Source organism: Ictalurus furcatus, chromosome 27, assembly GCF_023375685.1.
Source record: "Ictalurus furcatus strain D&B chromosome 27, Billie_1.0, whole genome shotgun sequence".
Taxonomy (NCBI): Eukaryota; Metazoa; Chordata; class Actinopteri; order Siluriformes; family Ictaluridae; genus Ictalurus; species Ictalurus furcatus.
This window is the reverse complement of record NC_071281.1, coordinates 10,768,016-10,792,598: the sequence shown is the minus strand read 5'-3', so window position 1 is coordinate 10,792,598 and position 24,583 is coordinate 10,768,016. Positions and strand designations below refer to the sequence as shown.

The window sequence follows — 24,583 nt, the reverse complement described above, 5'->3', positions numbered from 1 at the left end:
AGGACAACCGGTGAACCAGCGACAGGGTCATGGATGCCCAAGGGTCAATGATGCATGTAGAAATTAAGGCTAGTCCGTCTGGTCTGATCCCACAGAAGAACTAGCACAAATTGCTGAAAAAGTTCATGCTGACTATGACATAAAGGTGTCAGAACACAGTGTATAGCACGTTGTCTGCGTCACTGGGCATGTGAGCCTTAGAACTGGACCATAGAGCAATGGAAGAAGGTGGGCTGGTCTGATGAATCATATTTTATTTTATGGCAGGGTGCATGTGCGTCGCTTACTTGGGGAATAAGATGCACTATGGGAAGAAGGCAAGCCAACAGAGGCAGCGTGATACTCTGGGCAATGTTCTAAACATTTCTGCAGACCAAGTACACCCCTTCATGTCAATGGTATTCCCTAAAGGCAGTAGCCTCTTTCAGCAGGATAATGCACCCTGCCACACTGAAGAAAATGTTCAGGAATGTTTTGAGGAACATAACAAAGTGTTCAAGGTGATGACTTATTTTCCAATCTTCCCGGATCTCAATCCAATTGAGCATTTGTGGGATATGCTGGACAAACAAGTCCGATCCATGGAGGCCCCACCTCGCAACTTACAGGACTTAAAGGATCTGCCACAGTACACCTTCAGAGGTCTTGTGGAGTCCATGCCTCTGCAAATCAGAGCTGTTTTGGTAGCACAAGGGGGACCTACACAATATTAGGCAGGTGGTTTTAATGTTATGGCTGACCGGTGTATATCAGAGACATTCATTACGTCAATAAAAGGCCCCTATCAAAGTCTCATGTGGGACAATTCCATTAGAAATCCATCAAATGCCTTTAAAACCAAGTTTTAAAACCAACCATTAGGACTCTTACACTGTGATATTAACACATTTCAAAAACACACAATACCATTACTAATCATTATAGCCCATTACAAAACCACCAGGAACTAATGGAGAAACACATTTTAAACAATTTCTTGTAAGAAAGAGCTATATAAACCATTTATATAGCACTTTTCATCTGAAATTCATTCAGATTGACCATAACTTAATCTTTTTCCTTTTTTCTTAATTCAGTTATTAGTCATTATTGGGCTGTAAATTGAGCTACCTATATACTGGAGCTGGAACATATGAATAAGTTGCAAAAGTAAGACATGGATGGCATTTTGTGTTTAAGTGTTGACTGCCACCTGATACATTATGCAGCAATCAAACGCAAGGCATTTAATTTCAAGCAAGCTCTCTGGAATAGACTAGTTGATATTAATGATGTGTTTGTTGCTCTGCATTACTAATGACCCTACAGGATATTAATTATACTGCATTTGTAAACATTTTGCGTCATTACCACAGAAAGTAAGCTGCTTTTATCCCCTCTATATTCATTCCATACTATGTACAACACTGAATGAAATACTAAAGCACATTACATATGAAACCTCTCACACACTCATATAGATTTCCTTCCACATAATTGAAAGAGATCAATTACATCAGGAAGGAACAGGGCTCCCTCAGGCAATACGGCTAACCTGTTGCACATCGTTCCCCATAGAAAGCAAATTCCCAGAGTTGGTTCTAATGAGAAATTAAAGATGTGAACTATATTCTGTCTGCCAGCAACCCCTTGAGTGACACTGGAGATTTAGTTATTAACTACACTTTCATACTGAGGGAAAAAAAGATCCTCTCCCATCCATCACCATTCCTCCATCACTCTCCCAGTGTATTGTTATTCTGTAAGAAAAATCAATAGTCATGCAAGACCTTGGTAATTGAATTGAATAGCAAGCAGAATAAAAGCTTGCCACACCTAATATTTGCAAGAACTCTCAGTGGTGAGAGGATTAGCCTTGCAAATATTGGATGAGATCTGTCTGGAAAGTTCACTTGAACTTGAATCATTTGGCATTCTTGAAGATGCCGTTGAGCACGAGAACGAGAGAGAAGGGAATAAGTCTAATATTCAGAGCTAACTCTTTCATGCTGTTTCATCACACTCTTTCGTCATACTGTACAGAGCTCCAACTTCTAATATGTTGCATTTAGCCTTTTGCTCAAGCAGTGTTAATTGACCAAGAGCACACAAGCACTAGTCCAGCAGAACAGAGCCATCTATTTCCAATCCATACAGCTGAAAATACTGCGATTCTTGAAGCAGGGCCTTCAGCAAAGTTCTCAAGCACTCCAGTTAAACTTTATGAATAAATTCTGTTAATCTGCATTACATACAAAGCCAGTGACCTAATGTGCTTCTAGACACAAGCAAGACACACACTCTGAATTATAAAAAATACTGCATGTTTCTTGGTTGTTAAACTCGACCTGCCACAAGGTTGCAGGATATATTTCTTTCTCTGCCATACGCAGACAAGTTTCTCCACAAGTTGTGGACATTTAAAACCTACAGGGCCCTGTTTTCCTGATCGCAAAAAACATAAGGCAGATCATAATGTGGGCATTGCAAAAAGGGGCAGGGTTAAAATGAATACATTATCAAGCGGTGTTTTACTGCAATATCTATTCAGATTCACTTTCATTAATTTTGTGTAATCAGATTCCACATTTTACTCTTAATTTTAATTAGTAGAAATAATTAACTCACTGAAAAACCTCACAACAAATGTATTTTGGGTGATTTTTTTTAAATATATGACCCTGTTTATATCATCTAATTCCTTTTCTCTATATATTTCATGGTGAATTAAACATGAGTCTTTAATATGATTATGTTATTCAATTTGCTACATATTCTGTTGATCCTATTAATTATTAGGAGTGGACAAATCAGTAGCCGAGGAGCTTGGGACAAGCAGATTTTTTATTCAGCATACTTTGTTATTTGTCAAATAAGCTAAACAACCAGAAAAACAAACAAACATATAAAACAACCTGAATCCATAATGAATTTCACAAAAGAAAAAGTGATGCAATTGGAGCACCAGCAACTTCTATATCACATGATCAAAGTTCCTCAGATATCCCAGATCTCTACAAAACTGGAAAAATCATTAATTAACTTTTATTTTCCACAATATTCACAAAAAGTAATGCCACAGGAAAGTCTATATGATACATTTTTACAAAGTTTTTTAAAGCCTATCTTTCTTATACCATACTATCTAGACTCAGATTTGAATTGTTTTGTTCTTTTCAACATTTTATTGTATTACAGTTTCTTTGTAAGTCGGAAGACTGACTGTAGCTCAATTTATGTGCTTAAACACACATTTTGGTACGTGTTTGACATGATTGATCTATGAATTTGTGAAGGAAGGTTAGCGTTTATACCAATAGCAGTATTGTAAATGAATCTCTTCCTAAATAAATCACAAAGCATTAACAGGAATGCAATACTAGATGAATCAGTCTTTCAAATGGTAATTCAGTACAGTCACATTTATTCAGAGATATTCTGTTGTTCGTGAAGTGTACATCACTACTGTGCTTAGTCCATATTCTGCCTTAAATAGTGCATTCACACATCCTGGTTTTAGGAATTGTTACAGAAGCGTTTAAATCTTTGCATAAAGTCGGGTAAATACTGTTTTTCACTTGTGTTTATGCTACAGCAAGGCCTCAGACGGTAAAAAATATAAACGTACGTATGTTAGCATAAGTGTGTCATTTTGTCCCAAAAAAAAAGCAACCAGACAACAACAGGAAAAAAAAAGACTTGCACCCAGTCAATTTAGCAATTTTCCAGGGTTATGTCCACAAAATTATATACGTGACTGGCTGAAAACAGAGCCCTTATAGTTCTATGGAAAACAAACACACACACACACACACACACACACACACACACACACACACACACACACACTATGGAAACTGTCTAACCTGTATCCATTCTGTGTGTCTACACACACTCCACCGTTGTGGCAGGGGTTCCTGGGGTAGGTGGAGCAGCCCTGGTGCAGGTGTTCCCGGGCCGAGCAGCTGCACACAGCTGTTGACTCCAGTGTCACTGACACCAGAGCCATACTGTCTGAATCCACCACGGAGGGCTTCTCACTCACAATCAGCCTGTTCGTACAGCCTCCTCCTCCGCTGCAGTCCACCGCCACACACTCGTCCACATGCACCTGGGTAACATTCACCTGCAGGAATGACTGCAACTTGGGACAGAAAGTAGGGAAGAGAAAAAATGTATAGAGAGAGTAGGGCATTACAGAGAGCATCCACAAAGGGAATGCAAAAGAGATTCTTTCAATCAATGCTGTGCTTTGATCAGACACCTGGAAAGGATGAGAAATAAGAAAAGAAATTGAAAGAGGTACTACGCTCCAGCATTATCATACATAGTGGCAAACAATAGTCACAAACCTGTAAAAAAACAAAAAACAAAAAAAAAACAACTTCACACTCCTCTCAGGTAAAAGTCATACAACAGTAAACACCCTCATCAGTACACTCAGCTTCATCTCCTGCCACTGCAGCGACTCGAGGGCTTATCCCAGCCTGCACTTTTTCTGAAAGCACATAAACAGCAAGAGCATAACCTGTGCTCTGTGCTTTTACAGCAATTTTTCAGCAGCCTGCTATGGAGTGTGTATTGTCTTGTAATTGAACGGCTCTCATCTGGCCAGAGTGGATAGGTGTGTATAAGTGTAGTCATAGTGGGCAAAGGATATACAGGGGAGAGAGAGTGAGAGATGAGACTGTGCCTTAGCTCTAAATGTAACTGGATATATAACTCCTCTCTCCTCCTTAGAGGAAATCCATTTGCTTTAATGATATTTGGAGAAGCAGTGACAGGTCGAGCTAACGTCATGGTGCGGCTGCTGAGAGGACCTGCTAGATTAGTGCTCAAATGGCTGATTAATGATAGTGGTCTGCTCCATTGTGGAGCTGATTCCAGGCATTGAGGCACCATGCAGACGTGGCACAGCCCACCTTGCCTGGAGTGAGATGAGACACTGTCACTGTGCATATACATCCAGTAGGGAGGCTTTCTGAAGATTTATCTTTCTCTCTCTGCTTTATTGCCACTGCTTGTGAACGCCAGTACAATGTGATGACTGAGCAATACAGCAGAGACAGTAATAACAAGTACAGCAATTTATATTAATATACAGTATAAGCAGTAAAAATATACTAATAATATAGTGGTGTGTTTCCAACATTATCAGGTGTTAATAAATCCATCCATCCATTTTCTGTAATGCTTATCTTACACAGGGTCAAGAGAAACCTGGAGCCTATCCCAGGGCACTCCGGGCACAAGGCAGGACAGGGACACCATGGACAGGGTGCCAACCCATCACAGAGTACAACTGCACACACACTCACACTACAGACAATTTGGGGGAGGAAACCACGAAGCACGGGGAGAACATGCAAACTCTGCACGCACAGGGTAGAGGCAGGAATCAAACAACCAACGCTGGAGGTGCGAGGCAAACGTGCTACTACTAAGTCATCATGCCCCCTTGTTAATTAAAAATAATAATAATCATTTATTTATCTTCAGTAACTGCATCATTCATTCATCTGAATCTTTAGTAACTGCTCTATCCTGGTCAGGGTTGTAGTGGATCCAGAGTCTCGGAATACACTAAACATAAGATGGGAGAATTAACCCTGTGTGGGATGACATTACATTGCAGGGAATAATAAACAATATTTATAATTCTAATTATAATAACCTGCACTATCTGTCTATCTGTCTATCTATTGATCTATCGAACTATCTATCTATCTGTCGATCTATCGATCTATCTATCGATCCATCTATCTATCGATCTATCAATCTATCGATCTATCTGTCTATCACAATCACACACCCATTCACACACTTTGAACAATTTGGAAATGCTAATCAGCCTACAGTGCAAGTCTTTGGACTGGGGAGGGAAACCGGAGTACACGGAGGAAACCCCTGAAGCACAGGGAAAACATACATTCCTGGAGGTGTGAGGTAAACATTTATTATTATATTATATGTTATTATTATTATTATTATTATTATTAGTAGTAGTAGTATAATACATTCACAGGAAGCCTATACTAGGGAACTCAGGGCACAAGGCTGGGGACACCCTGGATGAGTTGCCACTCCATCACAGGGCACAATCACACAAACAATTATACACCGATTCACACATTATAGAATTTGGAAACGTCAATCAGATTTCAGCACATTTCTTTAGACCAGGGAAGGAAACCTGAGTACCCGCAGGAAACCTAATAGGCATGGGGAGAACATGCAAACTCCGTGCACCCAGGGCAGTAGCTATTATTATTATTATTATTATTATTATTATTATTATTATTGTTGTTGTTGTTGTTGTTGTTGTTGTTATTAAGCAACACTACCTTGAAACATTAACTGTTTTCAACAGTACATAACTTAAATATTTGCTTAAATGTCTGAAGCAAAAGTGCACAACATATCCCTTATTTGTTTTTGCATTTTGCATTTTTTTACCTAATATTGAGTTTGATAAAAGCCCAAACACAAACCTGATTATTACATTCTAACTAACTAATGGAATATTTCTAAGAAACTTTCTTTTTAAAATGTTTTTTTCAATGTCAGTACATATATTGTGTTCTGCTGGCTTTTGGCAAATTTACTTAATTTGCAAACATATTTTTAAAATCTTAACCTCACTCGTTTGATTTCATACTTTTGGCCTGTAGTTTACAAAGAAAATGTGAAAAATGATATAAATTATAAAATGAGCTTACATGATACAGGAGCGAAAGGGAGAACATGCGAAACTTCACACAGACAGTAACCTGATCTCAGGATCGAACCCTGAGGTTGGAAGCCAAATATATCTGTTGTGCCACTGTAGTGTCATGACTGTCACATTTATTCAATATTTATTGATAATATTTGTTGTCACTGTTGGGTAATTCTCACCCTTCTTTAAACTGGAGAAATGTGGTCAAATGTTTGGAAATGTGGCTGAAGTACTTTAAACATCTACAAATTCAAGCAAAGAACACACAGTGTCTCAATCTCACTACTCTTATAGCAGCCCTTCTTATACCACAGTGCTGATAAATTTCTGAATCTGATTGGTCAGAATATGTTAACTGATTGTCTATAACAGGAGATATGACAATCATTCCGACTGCAAGGGAAATCACAGGATTATATACAGTAAACATGCTAGTTCTATGCATGTTATCGTCACATACATGATCAAATTCAGGGTGGTACATCATCCCAATCCCACATGATGATTATTATCCTAGCACAGCATGCCCCATCATGTTTCATTCCTTACTTAGTAAACCCCCCTGTCTAATTTGCAATTAATCCAACCCCTATATTGAGAGCAATGTGTCCAGCCCTCCTCACACAGACAGTAAAGGTTAAAATGTTCAATAACACCACTGGCTAAACTCCCAGTGCTCTCTAGCTGTCGCTCCACCGTCCTCCTGGGACCCGGAGGCTTTTCTATTTACCATACAAAGTGTGTCCAGCACAGGGCACACAGGCCTCTAACTGCCACTTTCATGTGCTAATGCTTGCTAAGAAGGTGATTTGCATGCATTACCTGTGAGGTTAACCACCGAAAAAGAGGTCTCATTTCATCAGAGCTCAGAGACATCTGATCAGCCCAGGCTTCATATCGCCAGACAAGACGGAGTAACCGAAGCCCACACATGGGAGCCGGGGATTCGCACACAGCCCATAGCTAGTTGACGGAAAATCTAATCGTACTAGCTGGCTCTGGCTCATCTTTATCTCTCTCTGGCTCTCTATCGCTGTCTCTCTCTATCCTCCAGGCTGTCTCCAAATGGCTGTATAGTATTTGTAGTGCAAGCCCGCTTCTTTCTCAGAGTTAATTTCTAAACACCACCTTATGTGAAACCCAGAGGAATTGGACATACAATACACACAATTCCCGCAAGGATTACAGACTACAGAGGCAGTACTATGGCACAGAGGAACATCCTGGGAATTGTTCAGAAAGGAGATGACACACACACACACACACACACAAAAAAAAGCCAATGAATGTGGTTTAATTTTTTTCCCCATTACTCCATGCTGTTTAACGGCACTTTCACAACTATTAGTCCAAATCTGTGCAAAATTGATATGTGTTTCATTCGCTATTTGGTTTGGTATGGTTTCACACTACCCATGTTATTCCGAGGGGCTTGTACGGCTAAAATATACTCATAAAATTCATTGGTTGTTGATCCAAATATCCAAAACACATCGCATTTCCGCAGTACTACAGCTCTCTCATTTGGCTCAGTTTACCAGGTGACATCAACAAAAAAATCCTAAATACACAGCATGTTTGGTTTATTTCATGCATTTGGATTGATTGAAGGTGGAATCTTTTTGTCACTGCAACTAACCCATACTAGAGTTTGCTTAGAACCAGACTGCAACCACACGGCTCTGATTGTCTCACCTGAGTGAGACTGTGGTGTTCATATCTGAAAAAACAAACCGCACCATTGAGGAAAGCACAACATGGTTTGATTCAAACAGACAAAATGCTACAAACATGAAAGCACCATAAATTAAGGTAAGTTCTTCACATGCTCCATCAGGCTTCACTTCACACCTAACTGAATGTGACGTGTTTTTTTTTCGGAACAATTGCATTCTGCTAAAGTATTCCTGGAAATGAAAATGACTGAGAAATGCAGGCTGAGAAAGAGAGAGAGAGAGAGAGAGCGATGAGAGACTATACCCTGCCGGGGACTTAGAGATGAGAACAACATACTCTCAGCACCAAATTACACACAACTATGCTTTTCTCTCTGTGCCGTTAGTGCTTGCATGCTCTTTTTGAACTTCTCATAATGAGCAACAGGTGTGACATTCAGCATGACAATAATTATAATCACAACAACTGCTCAGTTCCTCAAAGCATGCTTCTAAAAACAGAAACAAAAAAACAACAACTATGGAATGGCATGTATTTGAAAGTGCATGGACTTATCTTTCAAAATCAACCTGAACAAAAGGGGCAATGCAAAATACTCCAATTATTCATTTGGCACATAATTACTGCAGCTGCTAGCGTTCTGGGTAGCGCTGAAAATCGTAGGTCTGAAATCTGACGAACTGCAACATTGTTATGCCCGCATTAAGACGTTAAAATCTGTTTTGTCTAAGAAAAAACATGTTTTGCACCTCATTTCATGCTCCAGCGCATGCATGCAACTGATAAAAAAGCTTCTCCCAGTAATGAACAACTTGTGTTCTCAAGCTGTCTCAAATCACGTCTGCACACACTTTTAATGCAGGTTGTGTGTTCACCCTGGGATATTCAACACGATGTACTGTAGTATTAGTTACATTTAAAATTAGCTAGGCCTTTAGGGGCAGCAGCAGCTATAGTTATATTTATTTATATAATAAATGTAGCAAAAAAAAAGAAGTCTACTCCTTCTACTCCTACACAACCAGGGCCCTATTCTAAATTTCTGTGCAAATTTGCAGACTTCATGGCACTTGTCCTAGATATACATGGTGTCCCAAACGTCTCAATACCTTGGAGACAGCGTACGCCAGCATCACTTCAGTCGTGCCTTCATCAGTGAATGTTCGTGGACATCCACTTCTCGGTTGGTCACTTCCACTTCACACTTCCAGTCTTTTTAAATTTGTTAATAAGTTTGGCAACAGTGTCGTGTGTGATGTGCTTGCCATGGCAGTTCAGATTCATTGAAAATCTTCCAGATTTACTGATTTTGAGTGATTTGCCCTCTGACCTCTTATACCCCATTCAACTGACTGAATGCTATGCTCTACACTACATAATATTGAGTCTCTTACAAGAAAATATAATCAGGAAGGAAAATCAAGTACTCTGTTGTATTTTGTTGTTGTTTATTTTAAACAGATATTAAATCAGACTCAAAATGTGAACATAATTTTCTTCAGACTACACTGCTAGGGTCTGCTCTAGGACCATCTTTATGAATTATATTTCAACAAAACCTGATGACAGACAGCAAGTTGAGGAACCTGAGTAACCTCCTCCTACTTAATTCCAACAAGAATTACAACACGTATTTCTACTAGGGCCTGAGCAATAGTACCTGAGGAGACATTTGGTCTATTATGATCCAACTTGTCTGCTTAGATCAAAAGATGCAGGTTCTTGTATGTTACCCAGAATAATGAAAACCACAGTATGAGGTTGAGCTTTTTTCCTTCAAAGCCTCAGGGTACGGAATAGCCTTCCTGTCTTCCTGTCCTGTCCATGTTCAGGACACATTCTCATCTTTAAGTGTAAATTGCAATCCTGTTGGTTTAGTCAGGAAGGTTAGGTAAAGATGCAGATCTGGGGACAGTGTTTCAGTAATGTTATTTTTTGTTTTTGTTATTTTTTAGATGTTTATTTTTAATTTACATTTACATTTACTGCATTTGGCAGATGCCCTTATCCACAGTGACTTACAATTATCTCATTTATACAACCGAGTAGTTCAGAATTAAGGGCCTTGCTCAAGGACCCAGCAGTGGTAGCTTGATGCTGGGCTTTGAACTTATGACCTTCCGATCAGAAGTCCAATGTCTTGGACCACTGAGCTACCACTTCCCTGTTTTTGATGCTGTTGATGATGGAGTGGCAGAACACTGCAGTTCTAGAGTGCTCTTATGCCTGCGTTACCATCCAGCGCTCCCTGCATATGCTATGATTACAATATACACCCTTTTAAACCATAGTAGGATAAGAGCATAACTAATTATCTGTCCTCTTCTTCTGTAGAACTGAATGCCAGATCCTGACATACTTCTACTCCTCTCATCCACTGAACCTGCATGATTCAACATGATGAATCATACAGGTATCCTCCATAAATGTACCTCTACCTTCTTCATCTGGAATGTTCTGCACTTGTGACTCACCTTCTGTTGCCGTGGATGGATTTGCATGTACAGTATAACCTTGGCTTCTCTAGGACTTCCCAAAAGCAGTTAATGGTTAAAACTCACCTCACCTGGGTACTGGACACCAGCATCTTTTAATAATCATAAAGACTATCCTATGTTCATCCCAAGATTATGAACAATATGATTATACCGTTATACCATTCCATATTCTTTTAACACTATTATGGTCTTTGACATTTCTGTATATGACTGTTTTTGTAATGATATATTATCAAACTGTCACCCAGAATAGTATGGGTACCCCTTCCAGTATATATATATATATATATATTTTTTTGCCAATGTTTCCTAAGGTTTTCTCTGGTAAATTGGCCCCAGGATTTTAGTAAAGCTGCATTGTGGCAATGTATATTGTTAAAATATCCAACAGTTAAGTTCATTTCAATTTCCTGCATGCATGTAAAAACTGTATTAATTAGCTAATATTAGCCAGCTAGCTTAGTCTGTTGGCTGAGGTCTGACCCCGTTATGTGCAATTACATCATGTGTTTTGTGACACAGCCTTCAATAGTTTTTTGAATGTACATTGACTTGCAACACAGAATAATCCACATGGTGTAGGGGTACACATCAGAACCAATGTTATGAAATGTCCTTCCATGACAAGTTTACAATAGCATTTCTCTATCAGAGACAATTCCCAGTTCCCCTAATCATACATCCAGCAGCTTGAAAACTGAATGGATACAGGATGGATACAAGTCTCGGTTACTTTAGGGATGGGAGGGGGTTGTCCTCATCTTCTGAAATGTCAGCATGAGCGTGCACTGACGGTGATAATCACAAAAGTATTCGGAGCATATCTCTCTATGGGGATGGTGGGTTAAGGGGGCAGGATGGAAGGATGAACCCCTGGGAGATGAGCGACGTGCCCCTCGATCTGCTTCCTTTATCCCAGCAGGCCACAGGAGAATCCTGGGATGTTTAAGTCTGAGTATGTTCGGAGAGAAGAAAGATGGAGGGAGCTAAATTCTCAGAGCTCATGGAAGAGGATTAGGCAACACCGAAAAGTGAGACATAAAGAGGCTTCTCTGTTTCTGTCTCCCTCTCGTCATCCTCCCTGAGCTTATCCGACACACAGACAGCAATCATGGCTACCAAAAATAAAGCAATTACTTGTGAGGTTTAAATGTGTCCATGTAGATCTTCACATGAAAAAAATCCCTTGAATTTTCATCTTTTTCCCTTATTGTTTGATTTTTGTATAGTGTTTAATTTAAAGCTGGTATAGATTCTATGCAGCACTCATGTAGAGATTAATTTTCATTATCATAAAGAAGCTCTTTCCATAGTATCTGCAGTAACTTTAGGTAAACGAAAGCAGACATTCCATATTAATAAGGTGCTCCAGCTAAATATTCACTTTCTTCTCCCCAAACTCTGAGTAATGAAAGCAAGAACTAGCAGAGGCAAGAGAATGAAGGATCAAACAAGTCAGAAAATAAGAATGTGAGTTTTTTGTGTAGTATTTCCTGCTATTTAAATGTCAAAACACTGATAGCCCTATCTCTCCTCTTCATCGCTACTGCCCCTCCTTTTTATTCCTCTCTCAGCTCTATAGCTAACTATCTGCTTTATACTTCCTCTCTCATTCTGATCAACGTCTGTCCTCTAAGGGCAAGTGCATTCAAATAAATTGCTGCAGGCTGCTAAAAAATCACACCTGAAGTCTTCCTCTGCTTCTCTGTGGTTAAATTGCCTTATATTTGCAGAAGAGAGGACGGAGAGCAGCACTTATTTCACAGAAAAGAATGGGTAGCCAATGGCAGAATGATCCCAAAAGGGCTTTTAATCTAAGTAATTAAGCTGAAGTAAAGAACACGTCTCAAGCCTTTTCAAGCATGCTTGAGGGAACGTTGCTCATCTTGTAGACCCACGATCTACAGGTGACTGGGAGAGCAATGATGCCAAGCTTAAGTAATTGAGACAGCAGTTCTAACTGTTGTATGTCTATTGTGTGACAGTTCATATATTTATAGCCAAGTTCACAGACAAAGCTAGCCTACAACCTGCCTATGGCAACAACAACTAATTATCATGCAAACAGAGCTAACAAAAGAATAAAAAACTACAACAGAGATAAGTAGACACAAACCAATTCTTTCAAAACTTCAAATCCTGAACTGGAAGCCACGTATAAAAGAAAAATACAAAACTCTCCCATTGTTTATTGCACTGTGTATTGTGAGTCCAGTATAATAAAACACACTCTACCCTGAGAGATATTCCAGCTTACTCCTCTATATCTGTATGTAATTGTACATGAAACCAGGACAGAAACCTTACCTTCTGTTTATGAGCAGCGAGGTATCCATGCAGTCTCTCAGCACGCTGGAAAGGGGTACTGTGCACAGAGAAGCGCACGTCTAGGGTCCTGTCTCGCACTTCTATAAGGCTGAAGATATTAACATCATCTGCACCAACAGACAACATCTCGGACAGGAAATCTCCCAACAACTCGTATCTGCTCCGTAGCCCCCCTCGCTGTTCCATGAACTCTTTTGCGGTGATTTCTGTGGAATGAACACAAAGAAAAGAACAGTTTGGTTGATCTTCATTCCTGATAGTTAGACCATCCTGACATCAAACAAGTGATGGGCCATCTAGCTGAAATATTGCTTTGGAATGATGACAAACTGAATCCAGATACTTAATTGCAACTCAAGCTCAGCTGGTCTCAGTAGGTCCACTTTCATCCTGATACTGAAATGTTGCACAGCATTACATATGGTTGACTAGATTTGGCCAATTTTGGCACAGGCTTGAAATCCCATGAAGAACTAAAGACTTTTTTCACAGCACTGTAGTTTCATGTAGCTACTTGTGTACAGGTCAAAAGTTTAGATACACGCATTCTTTATTTTTTATTATTTTCTCACACATTTTAGAATAAGTTATCAAAACTCTGCAATAACGCAAATGAAACTATGGGAATTATGTTGTGATACAAAAAAAAAAAATCCAAACTAAATCAAAATAATTTAGTATTTTAGCATCTTCAAAGTAGACACTGTTTTGTCTAGAATTTACAGAAATGTATTCTTGGCATATTCTGAACCAATTTCTTGAGGAATCCCCCTGAGATGCTTTTTAAATAGTATTAAAGGAGTTCCCACCTATGCTGGACACTTATTGGCCACTTTTCGGAGTATTTCACTCCAAGTCATCCATTTAAAAATATATATTTTTTTGTAAATAAAATGTTAATTTTGCTAATGAAAGAAATGAATATGTTGGCACAATAAAATTTTTGTCTACAACACTGATTTCAAACATTTAATCATACACCTTCAGATCAAAAGATTTTTAAGATCATGAGAAACATTTCAGTCGAGTGTCTCCAAACTTGTAGTGTGACTAGTAGTGTGCAATATAGATAACTGTCTTAGGGGTGGCTGGTATAAATAGGCATAAACAGACATGAGTAACTACATGAAAGTACAGTGCTGTGAAAAAGCACATTTTTTTCCTTCTGTTTTTGTGTACAGTATATCTCATACTAAATTGTTTCAGAAATTAAAACAAAATCTAAGATTGATCAAAGGCAATCTGAGTAAATACAAAATACAGACTAATTGAGGGAAACATGAATTCTGCTCTCTACCAAAAAATCCTAAAAGAGAATGTCCGGTCTTCAGTCCATAAGTGGAAATTCAAACACAACCTAGTCCTAGAAGTAAGTGAAAGACTGATCTCCATTTATCAGAAGTGTTTGGTTGCAGTTATTGCTGCTAAAGTGGCACAACCAGATCTTAAGTTTAAATGGGCAATTAGTTTTTCACATTGGTGATAGTTTTTGGATACCTTTTTTTGCTTCAATAAAATAAATAAATAAAAAACTGTAGTGTGTTATTCAGGTTGCTTTTGTTTTATACTGTATTTTGTTTGAAGAACTAAAACTATTTACTATGAGATATACACAAATACAGATGAACTCAGGATGTGGCAAATACTTTTTCACTGCACTGCACATGTTCTTGTGCATGTATGCCTCTGTCTATATGATAAGAGTGCTTTAAAGCTTAACCAGAATGGTTTCATAATAGCAATGATGAATTATAGGGAAATTTATTTTAGACTTCTCATTCAATATCTTGTGCAGCCATCACTGAACTGCCAGCTGACTGGCCAAACACTGAGACATATACAGTAGGGAAAAAGAACATCAAATTAAAGCTCAATGCCATGTTTTATCCAAAGGAGGATCAGCAGGGGTCAAAGCCTGAGCACCCGCAGAACAGCACATAAAAAATGCATTCTCACATTTTGCCCTCCTCAGCATGTTCGTCTGTCATTAAGTGAAGTCGCCTGGCCACTGCTCCACTTTAAAACTGAAGCTGACAGGCCACATCCAATAAGGCTTGTGCAAACACAGCGTTTGCTGTCAACATGGGGTGGCTTACTCTTTCGGAGTATGGTCACACCTTGTATGTCTGGTAAGACAGCATTATAGACAAACAGTCTAAATGGCCTGTATCTACTGTCTTCACATTTATGCCTGAGCTTTCACTATAAATAGGAGCCAAAGTAAGCTTCAGATTTTCAGCTTATAACTATTGACATACTACTGGCCCAAGCATTCACCAAGATGAGCTGCCAAAGCACGCTTCTACTTTCCACTGCCCTTCTGTAATTGAGATGTTTTTTGGGGGGTGTGTTTGGCTTTAGGAAACTGGTGACCTGCTTCTCCAAAGGAGGTGTTAGTGTGTTAGTCCGTGTATCACTCCGAACATCTCCTGGCAGGGTAAAGCTTCCTTGGGGCTATTTTTAGATAGTAACAGAGTTCTCCTGGGACTTGTATTGATGTGTTGCAGCATATAGGTAGGGGTGAATATGTTGGGAGAATTTGGGAAATTCAGAGCTTTAATGAGATCAGGATATTGTCAACTGCACTCAACCAGACTTATACATATTGTGCAGGTTGTATATACTATTTTCTATATACTGCAGCAGAGCATTCGACAAGATGCTTTAAGAACGCTTTTATATAATATATAATTCCATCTAAAGCATGTGTGACTGGAGTTGTGTACGTGTTCCTTTAGGGAATTCATTTTTTGTTTGCATCTCAGTTGGGGTCCACGTGTATGTACTGGAGCATGAGTCATGGCAAGTTTTCATGTGGGTGTATAAGTGCAAGTGAATGAGTGCAAGAGAGTGAGTGCCAGTGTGTTTTCACAGTTTTCACAGCTTTAAATTTCTCCTCTGACAACCGGCTTAAACAATGTAGGAAAACAGCAAAACAGCACAGTGAAGGTTGTTTGAGCCTGAAGTGTGTCAGTTGGAGACTTGCAGACAGAAGTAATTAATAGGAACAAAGGTAGCAAGCAAACCTTCTGCTCCCATTGCAAGCTCCACATGAACCACGTCTGATAGCCAGGGATGACCAAATACTACCTTGTTTCTATGGGCTCTGAGTAGGTTTAGGCCATAACCACAACCTCAGGTACATTTGAATAGCATATTATTTTTTCTACTGTTTGTATCTGTTTACAATGAAACAACATTGGTGGTGTAGCAAGTAGTGTTTCCTCCTCCTAGTTTCAGGGTCTCTGGTTTTATCCTGAGTTCAGGTCTTTCTATGCATATATCCATGTGTGTTTCCATGGGTTCTCTGGTTGCCTCCCACCTCCCAAAAACATGCTGGTAGATGGATTGGTGACTGCATTGTGTCTTGTGATATATATCATTCTGTGTGTATTTGACTGATCCAGTGCAAAAATAAATGCGAGTAACATCGAATGTATCTATATTGGCAGAGACATTGCTTCAGAATGCTAATCAAGAAATAAATAAATAGAAAGATAAAAAATAAAATAAAACACACCCTCATTCAAATTCCTTAGGGGTTCTCACAAGCCACATATATACATATGCATTCTATATCTATGAAAATATTTTATATTCTATGTACATACACAAGTAGGTGTATGCACTTTAAAAATAAACTCTAGAGGAGAACATTAATCCAGAACTATGTAGAAATATACAATAACATAATTACAGAAGCCAGCAGATATGTCAAGAGAAAATGACACACATACACATCCTCACAGAAATAAATTAAGCATTAAAAATGAATTTAAAGGAATTCAGGCTGTGCTGAGTTGGGGGACAGTGATGATTGAGTGCGTGTTAATGAGACTTTAAGATGGAGCAGGTTTTGGTTCACTAATCCCACTTAATAACTGCAGATATTTTTCCCAATTTCTCTTTTTATCGATCCCACAAATTTGTACAGGTGCACAGAATTCTTGACAAGAATCGACAATGAAAATAGTTGGTTTTTTTTGTTGTTTTTTTTTTAAGTAAAAAATGTCTCAGAAGGTCTTAGACATATTTAGGTAGGCTTTCTGAGACATTTTTAGATATTCGTTTTTTCCCCCTATGATTAATGTGCTAGAGAATGTGAGAACAATATATGTTTTCCTGTACATGTGTGTGTGTTTGCTCATCTTCATGCCTGTTTACCACATATTTTCCCTTTCAATTAAGTTCACCTGCAGATTTTTACAAAAACAATACGCCATAATCTTTGTAAAGCAGAATAAAAAAGGTAATTTTATTGCAGTCAATATTTGTTTTCAAAATTGGATTTAAAATGTCAAGGAAGCTGAAATTTATAGTATGAATAGGTCTTTCCGTTACCGTGAAAGCTAGGATTCAGTGTGTGTTTGGATAGCGTTAAAAGAAGGCATGGCAAGTGGGAGATACACACTATTCACTTGTAAATGTGAAAGACTCGAGTAGTGAGAGCTGCTGTTTGAAAAAATGAAAACTGGCATGGATCAAAGTGCATTTACAGGATGAGAGATGCAGCACTTTAAGAAGTTTACATGTTTACATCATTTAAGTGCACTGGACTGAACTATAAAAAATATGAGAAAAATATATTTGAAGTATATTCCAATTGATAATTTACAATTTTAGTACACCTGGCTGACTAGGAACAGGAAATTGTTCAACCATGACTTCCTGTTTCACAGGGGTATAAATATGAGGTAACACGTAGGCCAAATTGCTATAGATTGTCATCTATAACAATGGGTAAGACTAAGGAATATAGCTGTGATGTGTGGCAAAAGGTTGTTGAGCTTCATAAAGTGGCTATAAGAAAATAGCAAAAGCATTGAAAATGTCCATTTCCACCTTCAGGGCAATAAATAAGAAGTTCCAGTCAACTGGAAATGTTATGAATCAACCTGGAAGAGGATGTGTGTCTATATTGTCTCAACGCTCTGTGAACCATCTGTTTGAGTGGCCAAAAAATCTCCAATGATCACAGCTGGAGAATCTTGAGGTCAGAAAGTCTCCAAAATTACAATCTGAAGTCACATATGGAAAAGTACCTCATGCCCACAGTTAAATATGGTGGTGGCTCTTTAATGTTTTGGGGCTGTTTTTTCTGCCAGAGGACCTGGATATTTTGATAAGGGGTGGATTTTACCATTACGCAAAGGTCGGCAATTGCCTTATTGTAAATAATATTAATATTAGAAAATAAAATACATTATTATTATTACTATTATTATTATATTATTATTCTAGTAGTAGTGGTCATAGTAGTAGTCTTAGTAGTAGTCTATTTTTGGGGGATACAATTATTAGATGTGTATTCATGTTAGTGCTAAAATTAGCATCAGCTCCACGAGGTGGCCCCGGGGGCCCGGCCCAATCTACTAAGTCACCCCCTCACCTCTGGTAAGCACCCCATCCCCCGAAAGCAATTTCAGCTGCTGGGACGCCGCACCATGCCACTGTGCCCTCTTACTTCTTGAAATGTTAATAATTAACTAAATATTTTTTTTAACAATTTTGTAAATTAATTTAGTTTTACAATGAATACTGATTATGAATGAAAAGTAGAATTTGACTAAAAAAAATGTAGTCATAATCAGCCAATTACATACATATACACACTGCTATTACGACAGTGATGTAAATGGAAAGACTTTGTTCTGAGAAAGTTTAACATTTCCACTCATTGCCTGCAACGTTTCTGAAGGTAAGATGTCGTTTTGTTTTTCTTTGTCACTAGTATGTGGTTATGTGACCATTGCTGGTTGTTATTATTTATGTGAGTACTTTAGGTGTAGCCTTTCTCTTTAGCGTTGTCAGGTGATGACATGGTGGTTTTTATAGTGTGCCACACTTAATCTTTGCTTAAAATTAGGTTTAGTAAAGTGGTATTATTATTATTATTATTATTATTATTATTATTATTGTTATTATTATTAAATTACTGTAATAATTCTTGGCCAAGGTAATATGAAATGTGAGCCTCTCTTTACAATACTCACAACCCAAAATTAACCAGCTGCCACCACCTTTAATTACCCAGGGAGGTCCAGGAAAGGAGTCTGATCAAACACAATTATATGTATCCACAATCATAAGGAAAATATAGGGTACTCTATTAACACTTAATTCTTTAAAATTAGTTTAAAGAATTAGTTTATTCTAGTAACTGTAGTTAAAAATTGGTCTAACCATCAGTGAGCTGGTGTGTTATGATGTGGCGTGTTCTGGGCCGGGTGTGGTGGTCCGCTCTGGGCCAGAAAGTCCAGGGCCACCTTTTGGTCCCAGTTCACCCCTGATTATTGCTATTAATGCTAAATAATGTATGTTGAAAATTTAAATATTGATGTTAAAACACTGAAATGAGGGCCCCATTCCTATATTTTGCCTAGGACCCAACAAATCACTAAATCCGCCCCTGGTTAGGATACATGGCATCATGGACTCTATCAAATATCAACAGATATTAAAAGAAAACCTGACTGCCTCTGCCAGAAAGCTTAAAATGGGCCATTGTTTGATCTTCCAGCAGGACAATGATCCAAAACATACATCAAAATCAACATCAAAATGGTTTACTGAACACAAAATCAAGGTCCTGCCATGGCCATCAGAGTCCCCTGACTTGAAACCCATGGAAAATCTGTAGGGTGAATTGAAGAGGAGCGTCCACCAGTGTGGACCTCTAAATTTGAAGGATCTGGAGAGATTCTGTATGGAGGAATGGTCTCAGATCCTTTGCCATGTATTCTCCAACCTCATCAGGCATTATAGGAGGACTCAGAGCTGTTATCTTGGCAAAGGGAGGTAACACAAAGTATTGCCTAAAAGGGTGCCAAAAATTGTTACACACCAATATTTAACAATTTTTTTTTTTTTTGCATAAACCTGTGTTGTGTTTGTAATTGTTTGATATCCATGAGAGCAGAATAACCTGTTTGTAATATCCAAAATTCAATAGCTCCTGTTGTTGTTATTATTATTATTATTATTATTATTAGAATATTGTATCATTGGTGCCCTTCAAGAAAATAATTCAAAAAATATAAAATCTTTGCCTTTTTTTTTTATTTCTTCAAGAACTGTGTGGCAATCTTAAGCACACACCCAGTTAACATTTAAAATTACCCTTATTGTTGCCTTTGAACAAGCGTGAGGTTCCATACTTTTATTTTACATTGTATGACGTATTTTTAAGAAAAACTGTACAGTGTGCCTATGTATATACCTCAAAACATTACTCACACTGCAAAAAATGTCATCTAAGCAAGTGAAAATATCTTGAATATAGTCAAATGTATCTAATATTTCTTATTATAAGATTACAATAACACAAATAAAAGATCATTAAACCAATTTCTGAACATTATTACTCATTTCAAGCTTGTAGTTTTCGTATTCTGTTGGCAGATAATTTTGCTTCTTTCTAGAAATAAATCCTTAAAATGAGCAAAATTATCTGCCAATAGAATAAGATTATTTCAAGCTTGAAATTACTACAAATGACTTGAAATGGTTTTAATAATCTATAATCTATTTAATAATATATAATAATATTTGGTTTATTGTAATCTTATAATAGGAAATACTAGATATAATCAACTACATACAGGGAATTTCCACTTGTTAAGATGTCATTTTTTTGCAGTCCATTACAGTTATCTGTTTGTCTCATATTCATGAAGGTGTTAATGATTCTGGAGCTGGGTGTCCCTTATAACTTCATGTTTTCTCTTAGTGCTTTACACTCCACTTTCTGTTTCTTCAGCTTTTTTCCCCCAGTAGTTCTTAATATCATAAACTCCTTCAGCCATCACCTGATTTCAAGACTGCTATCCCGCTGGGAAATGCTCTCTCTACTATTAAAATGCTGATGGTTGTAAAGCCACAAGCCACCCCACTGGCACCACTTTGGAATTTATTTCACTATCACTTGACATGACCAACATTAAAGCTTGCTCTGATTATAGATCGGACATGCCAGCCACTACTGAAATGGTGTCCTTACTGCAGCTCTGTGCCATCATGTGACACTTACAACTTAAATTGACTTATGTCAGGTCTCAAAAAATGAGCACGTTTTATATTAGTTTTATATTATAAGAATCTTATTAGGTTATGCAGAAAATACAATGAACACAGTTTAATATGAGATCTTTGCACATGATCAATTAGCATACTGTCACTGGCCTAAGGATCCCTAAAATTTCCAACGTGTAACTTTCATGTTTCAAGTTGGTTTAATCAGCAGACTTTGTTGTTTTTATTACAGTGAGCGAAATCATTCAAACCATTAGAAGAAAATTAGCTTCTGATTGATTTTACCTGCAAGACGAAGTGAGGCAGAGTTGTAGATAATCTCGTCCCGTAACTCTCGTACGTGAACTCTGACACTGGACACAGCATCTGGCCACTCGCCATCCGAAACACGAACCTGGAAGTCATAGGTGCCAGGTGGAGCATTCTCTTTTATAACCAGAAAACCTGTCCGCTTGTTCAGGATGAAGTAACTGTAGGGCCAAGAGAAGGAAACAACTTATTCACTAAATATGTCATTATATACTGACTTGTGTGTGTGTGTACATGTTTATGTGTGTGCAAAAGTTTGGACATACTACTAAGTCAGTACTAAGTCAGAGTGCCAGCTAGGAGGTCACCAATTGTTGTTTGATTAATTTGTTATTTTATTATTTCAGCTTGCAATTCTTGAAGTAGTCCATGGTGGATTTTGAGGCATGTCTTGGATTATTGTTCTGTTATAGAAGCTAGCTTGAGTTGCTATAGTGATTATGTAAAGTCTGCTTCCAGAATTTGCAGATATTTATTGGAATCCATTTTTCAATCTACCTGTGCAATGTTTCCTGCGCCACTGGTTGTCACTCAACCAGCTTCCCCCTCCACCCTCAAACCCGCGCCATACTTAACAATTGTCAGTATGTTCTTCTCATCAACTGCTGCTCCTGAATGTGGTCAAAGAGTTACATTTATAGTTTATTAGTCTACAGCACGCGTATCAAAAATGCCGCTGGCTTATTTAGATATTGTTTTGCATACACTAGACTTTCAATTTTGTGATGAGGTTGCAACAGTTTTATACAACAGTTAGTTCTGGTCCACTAATTTGATTGGAAGAGCAGCATTCCAAGACTGCTTATATTTAGTATAACTTCACTGTTTGAATCGTAGCGATAGTTTGTTACACTGAAATGGTTACTGCAATAGTCTTACCGACATCATCAGCGGACATGGCAAGTGATACATTTGTCATAAATATAACTTTTGACTACGAAAGCTTGTCAGATGACAATGAAAAGGAAGAAGTTAGGCCAATTTTACCAGAAGCACATTTAACAGGGATGTACAAATCAATGTGAGCTAGCTAGCCGATGTGCTATAAAGTGAGTGTAACTTTTTTGTGATTTATTTCTGCTAGTGGAGCAAAAATAAACAAAACATTTGGCTATATTGTGTACAAAATGTCACAAGATATTTATTTCTTTTTATAGAACTGTTGTACTATAAAAGCAATATTGTACAAGCAAGAGTGTGGTTAAACAGGCCGGTGGTCTTGTGCCTGAATCACATCAGTGCAGATATTCTGTATACTTGCTCTTGCACTGCACTCTTGCTTGTGTGATATTGATTCATTGCTTTGCCTGTCTAGCCTGCATACAGACAGTTCTAGTTGAGAGTCTTGCAAATCTTGCCTTAACTTCCACAGTTCCCTTTAACCGCCAGTGTAAATTGTTCGCTGATAGCACTTTGATATCTTTTTATAGACTTCCACTGCTTTATAAGCATCAGTTAGCTTCATTTTCAGATCCTCAGTCAGCTGCTTAGAGGAACCCATGGTTGTTGAGTAGAACAAGGTTTAAAGAGTTTTCAAGATAATTTATTATCCTCAGGAATTGTTATTCTTAATGACAATTCTTGACCTGCCTAACAAGTCCTAATGAGCTTATTGAGACTACCAGGTGTCCAAACATTTTTCACATGCCACACTTTTTTTTTTCTTTTAATTTCATCAAATATAACATAACTCTGCATTAGGGTTTGCAGGAAATGTTTTATTTTTTATTTATTTTTTTTATTTTATTAACATTTTATCAAATATAAAGTAACTGTGCATTAACGTTGCAGGAAAATGTTATATTTTTATTTTAATTTCATCAAATATAAAGTATGTGTGCATTACAGTTTGCAGGAATTTTTAATTTTTTTATTTTTATTTTAATTTCATCAAATACAAAGTACCTGTGCATTAGCGTTTGCAGGAAAATCAACCAAATATGTCATTTGGCCTGGGTTGCCAAGATATTTCCATACAACTGTATATACTTTAATAGCTGCACCCCTGTGTATAGGTCAAGAGTTTAATGTAACATTCACATTAAACATGAGAATAGGGAAAAATGTGATCTCAGTGACTTTCTCCAACTCTGCATATGGCCCATTGCACATGCTGCGTATAAATAATTACTCAGTTTGCAACCACATATGCTGGTTACCAATTGTGATAAACTGGTGATATTTGCTGTGCAAACTTTGATTAAACTTGATAAAACAGTGATTGCTATAGAAAAATATACATATACATTTTCATTCACTGACCAATGCCATAATATCAGGAATCATATTGCTTACTGAGTAAAAAAAAAATGAATTTACCAGAAGAACAGAACATATGGTTTGAAGTGTCAAATAAAAAGAAGCTCTTGGCCAGCCTTCACATTTTGGCCTCATGTTCTTTTCACTGTAATTCCACTTCAGTCACTAGAATGTTCTCTGCTTTACTGTCTATAATGTTAAGGTCACTTTAACAAGTAGAAATGGAAGAGCCTTACACAGTTACCCATTTTTTAAGCACTGCAGTTTCCAAATGTATTAAAAGTATCTAACCACTAATTTTGTTTTTGTTTCAAATGATCTAATAATAAATGTATGTCAAAATATCTGCATCCATGGCTAGTTTTTTTTCTGAAAGGAAGATACAAGCAAAGCAGGAGTTTAAACTAAGCTGGTTAAGCATGAATAATGTGCAGCCACTGCTGTGTTCATTACTTGCACATTCTTAGCAAATCTCCCATTAATCTGACCACACCCAACAGAGTAATTGGTCCTACAAAGTCTATAATTAGTGGTTGTCATTAAATAAATGCATTAATCTAACAATCTTTAACATTTTAAATTTTTTTGATAATATTGTAATGATTCACTCCAATTCAGCAAGAAGAGCAAATATACAGTGGATATAAAAAGTCTACACACCCCTGTTAAAATGGCAGGTTTTTGTGAAGCAAAAAATGACACTAAGGTAAATAATGTCAGAAATGTAGCCCTACAGCATGATGCTGCCACCACCATGCTTCACCATGGGTGTCACGTATCAGGA

The 24,583-nt window shown here is 37.7% G+C and overlaps 1 protein-coding gene across 1 annotated transcript in view; it reads right to left on the bottom strand.

Annotated features, from left to right (window-relative positions):
• si:ch211-186j3.6 (neural-cadherin) overlaps positions 1 to 24,583 on the bottom strand; it is a 270,148-nt gene that overhangs the window by 78,320 nt on the left and 167,245 nt on the right. The window contains exons 20-22 of the mRNA XM_053617155.1: positions 21,517 to 21,701; positions 13,180 to 13,406; positions 3,846 to 4,123 (exon numbers count right to left, since the gene is read on the bottom strand). Coding sequence (XP_053473130.1) covers positions 3,846 to 4,123; positions 13,180 to 13,406; positions 21,517 to 21,701 — 690 coding nt within the window. The remainder of the gene's footprint in view (positions 1 to 3,845; positions 4,124 to 13,179; positions 13,407 to 21,516; positions 21,702 to 24,583) is intronic.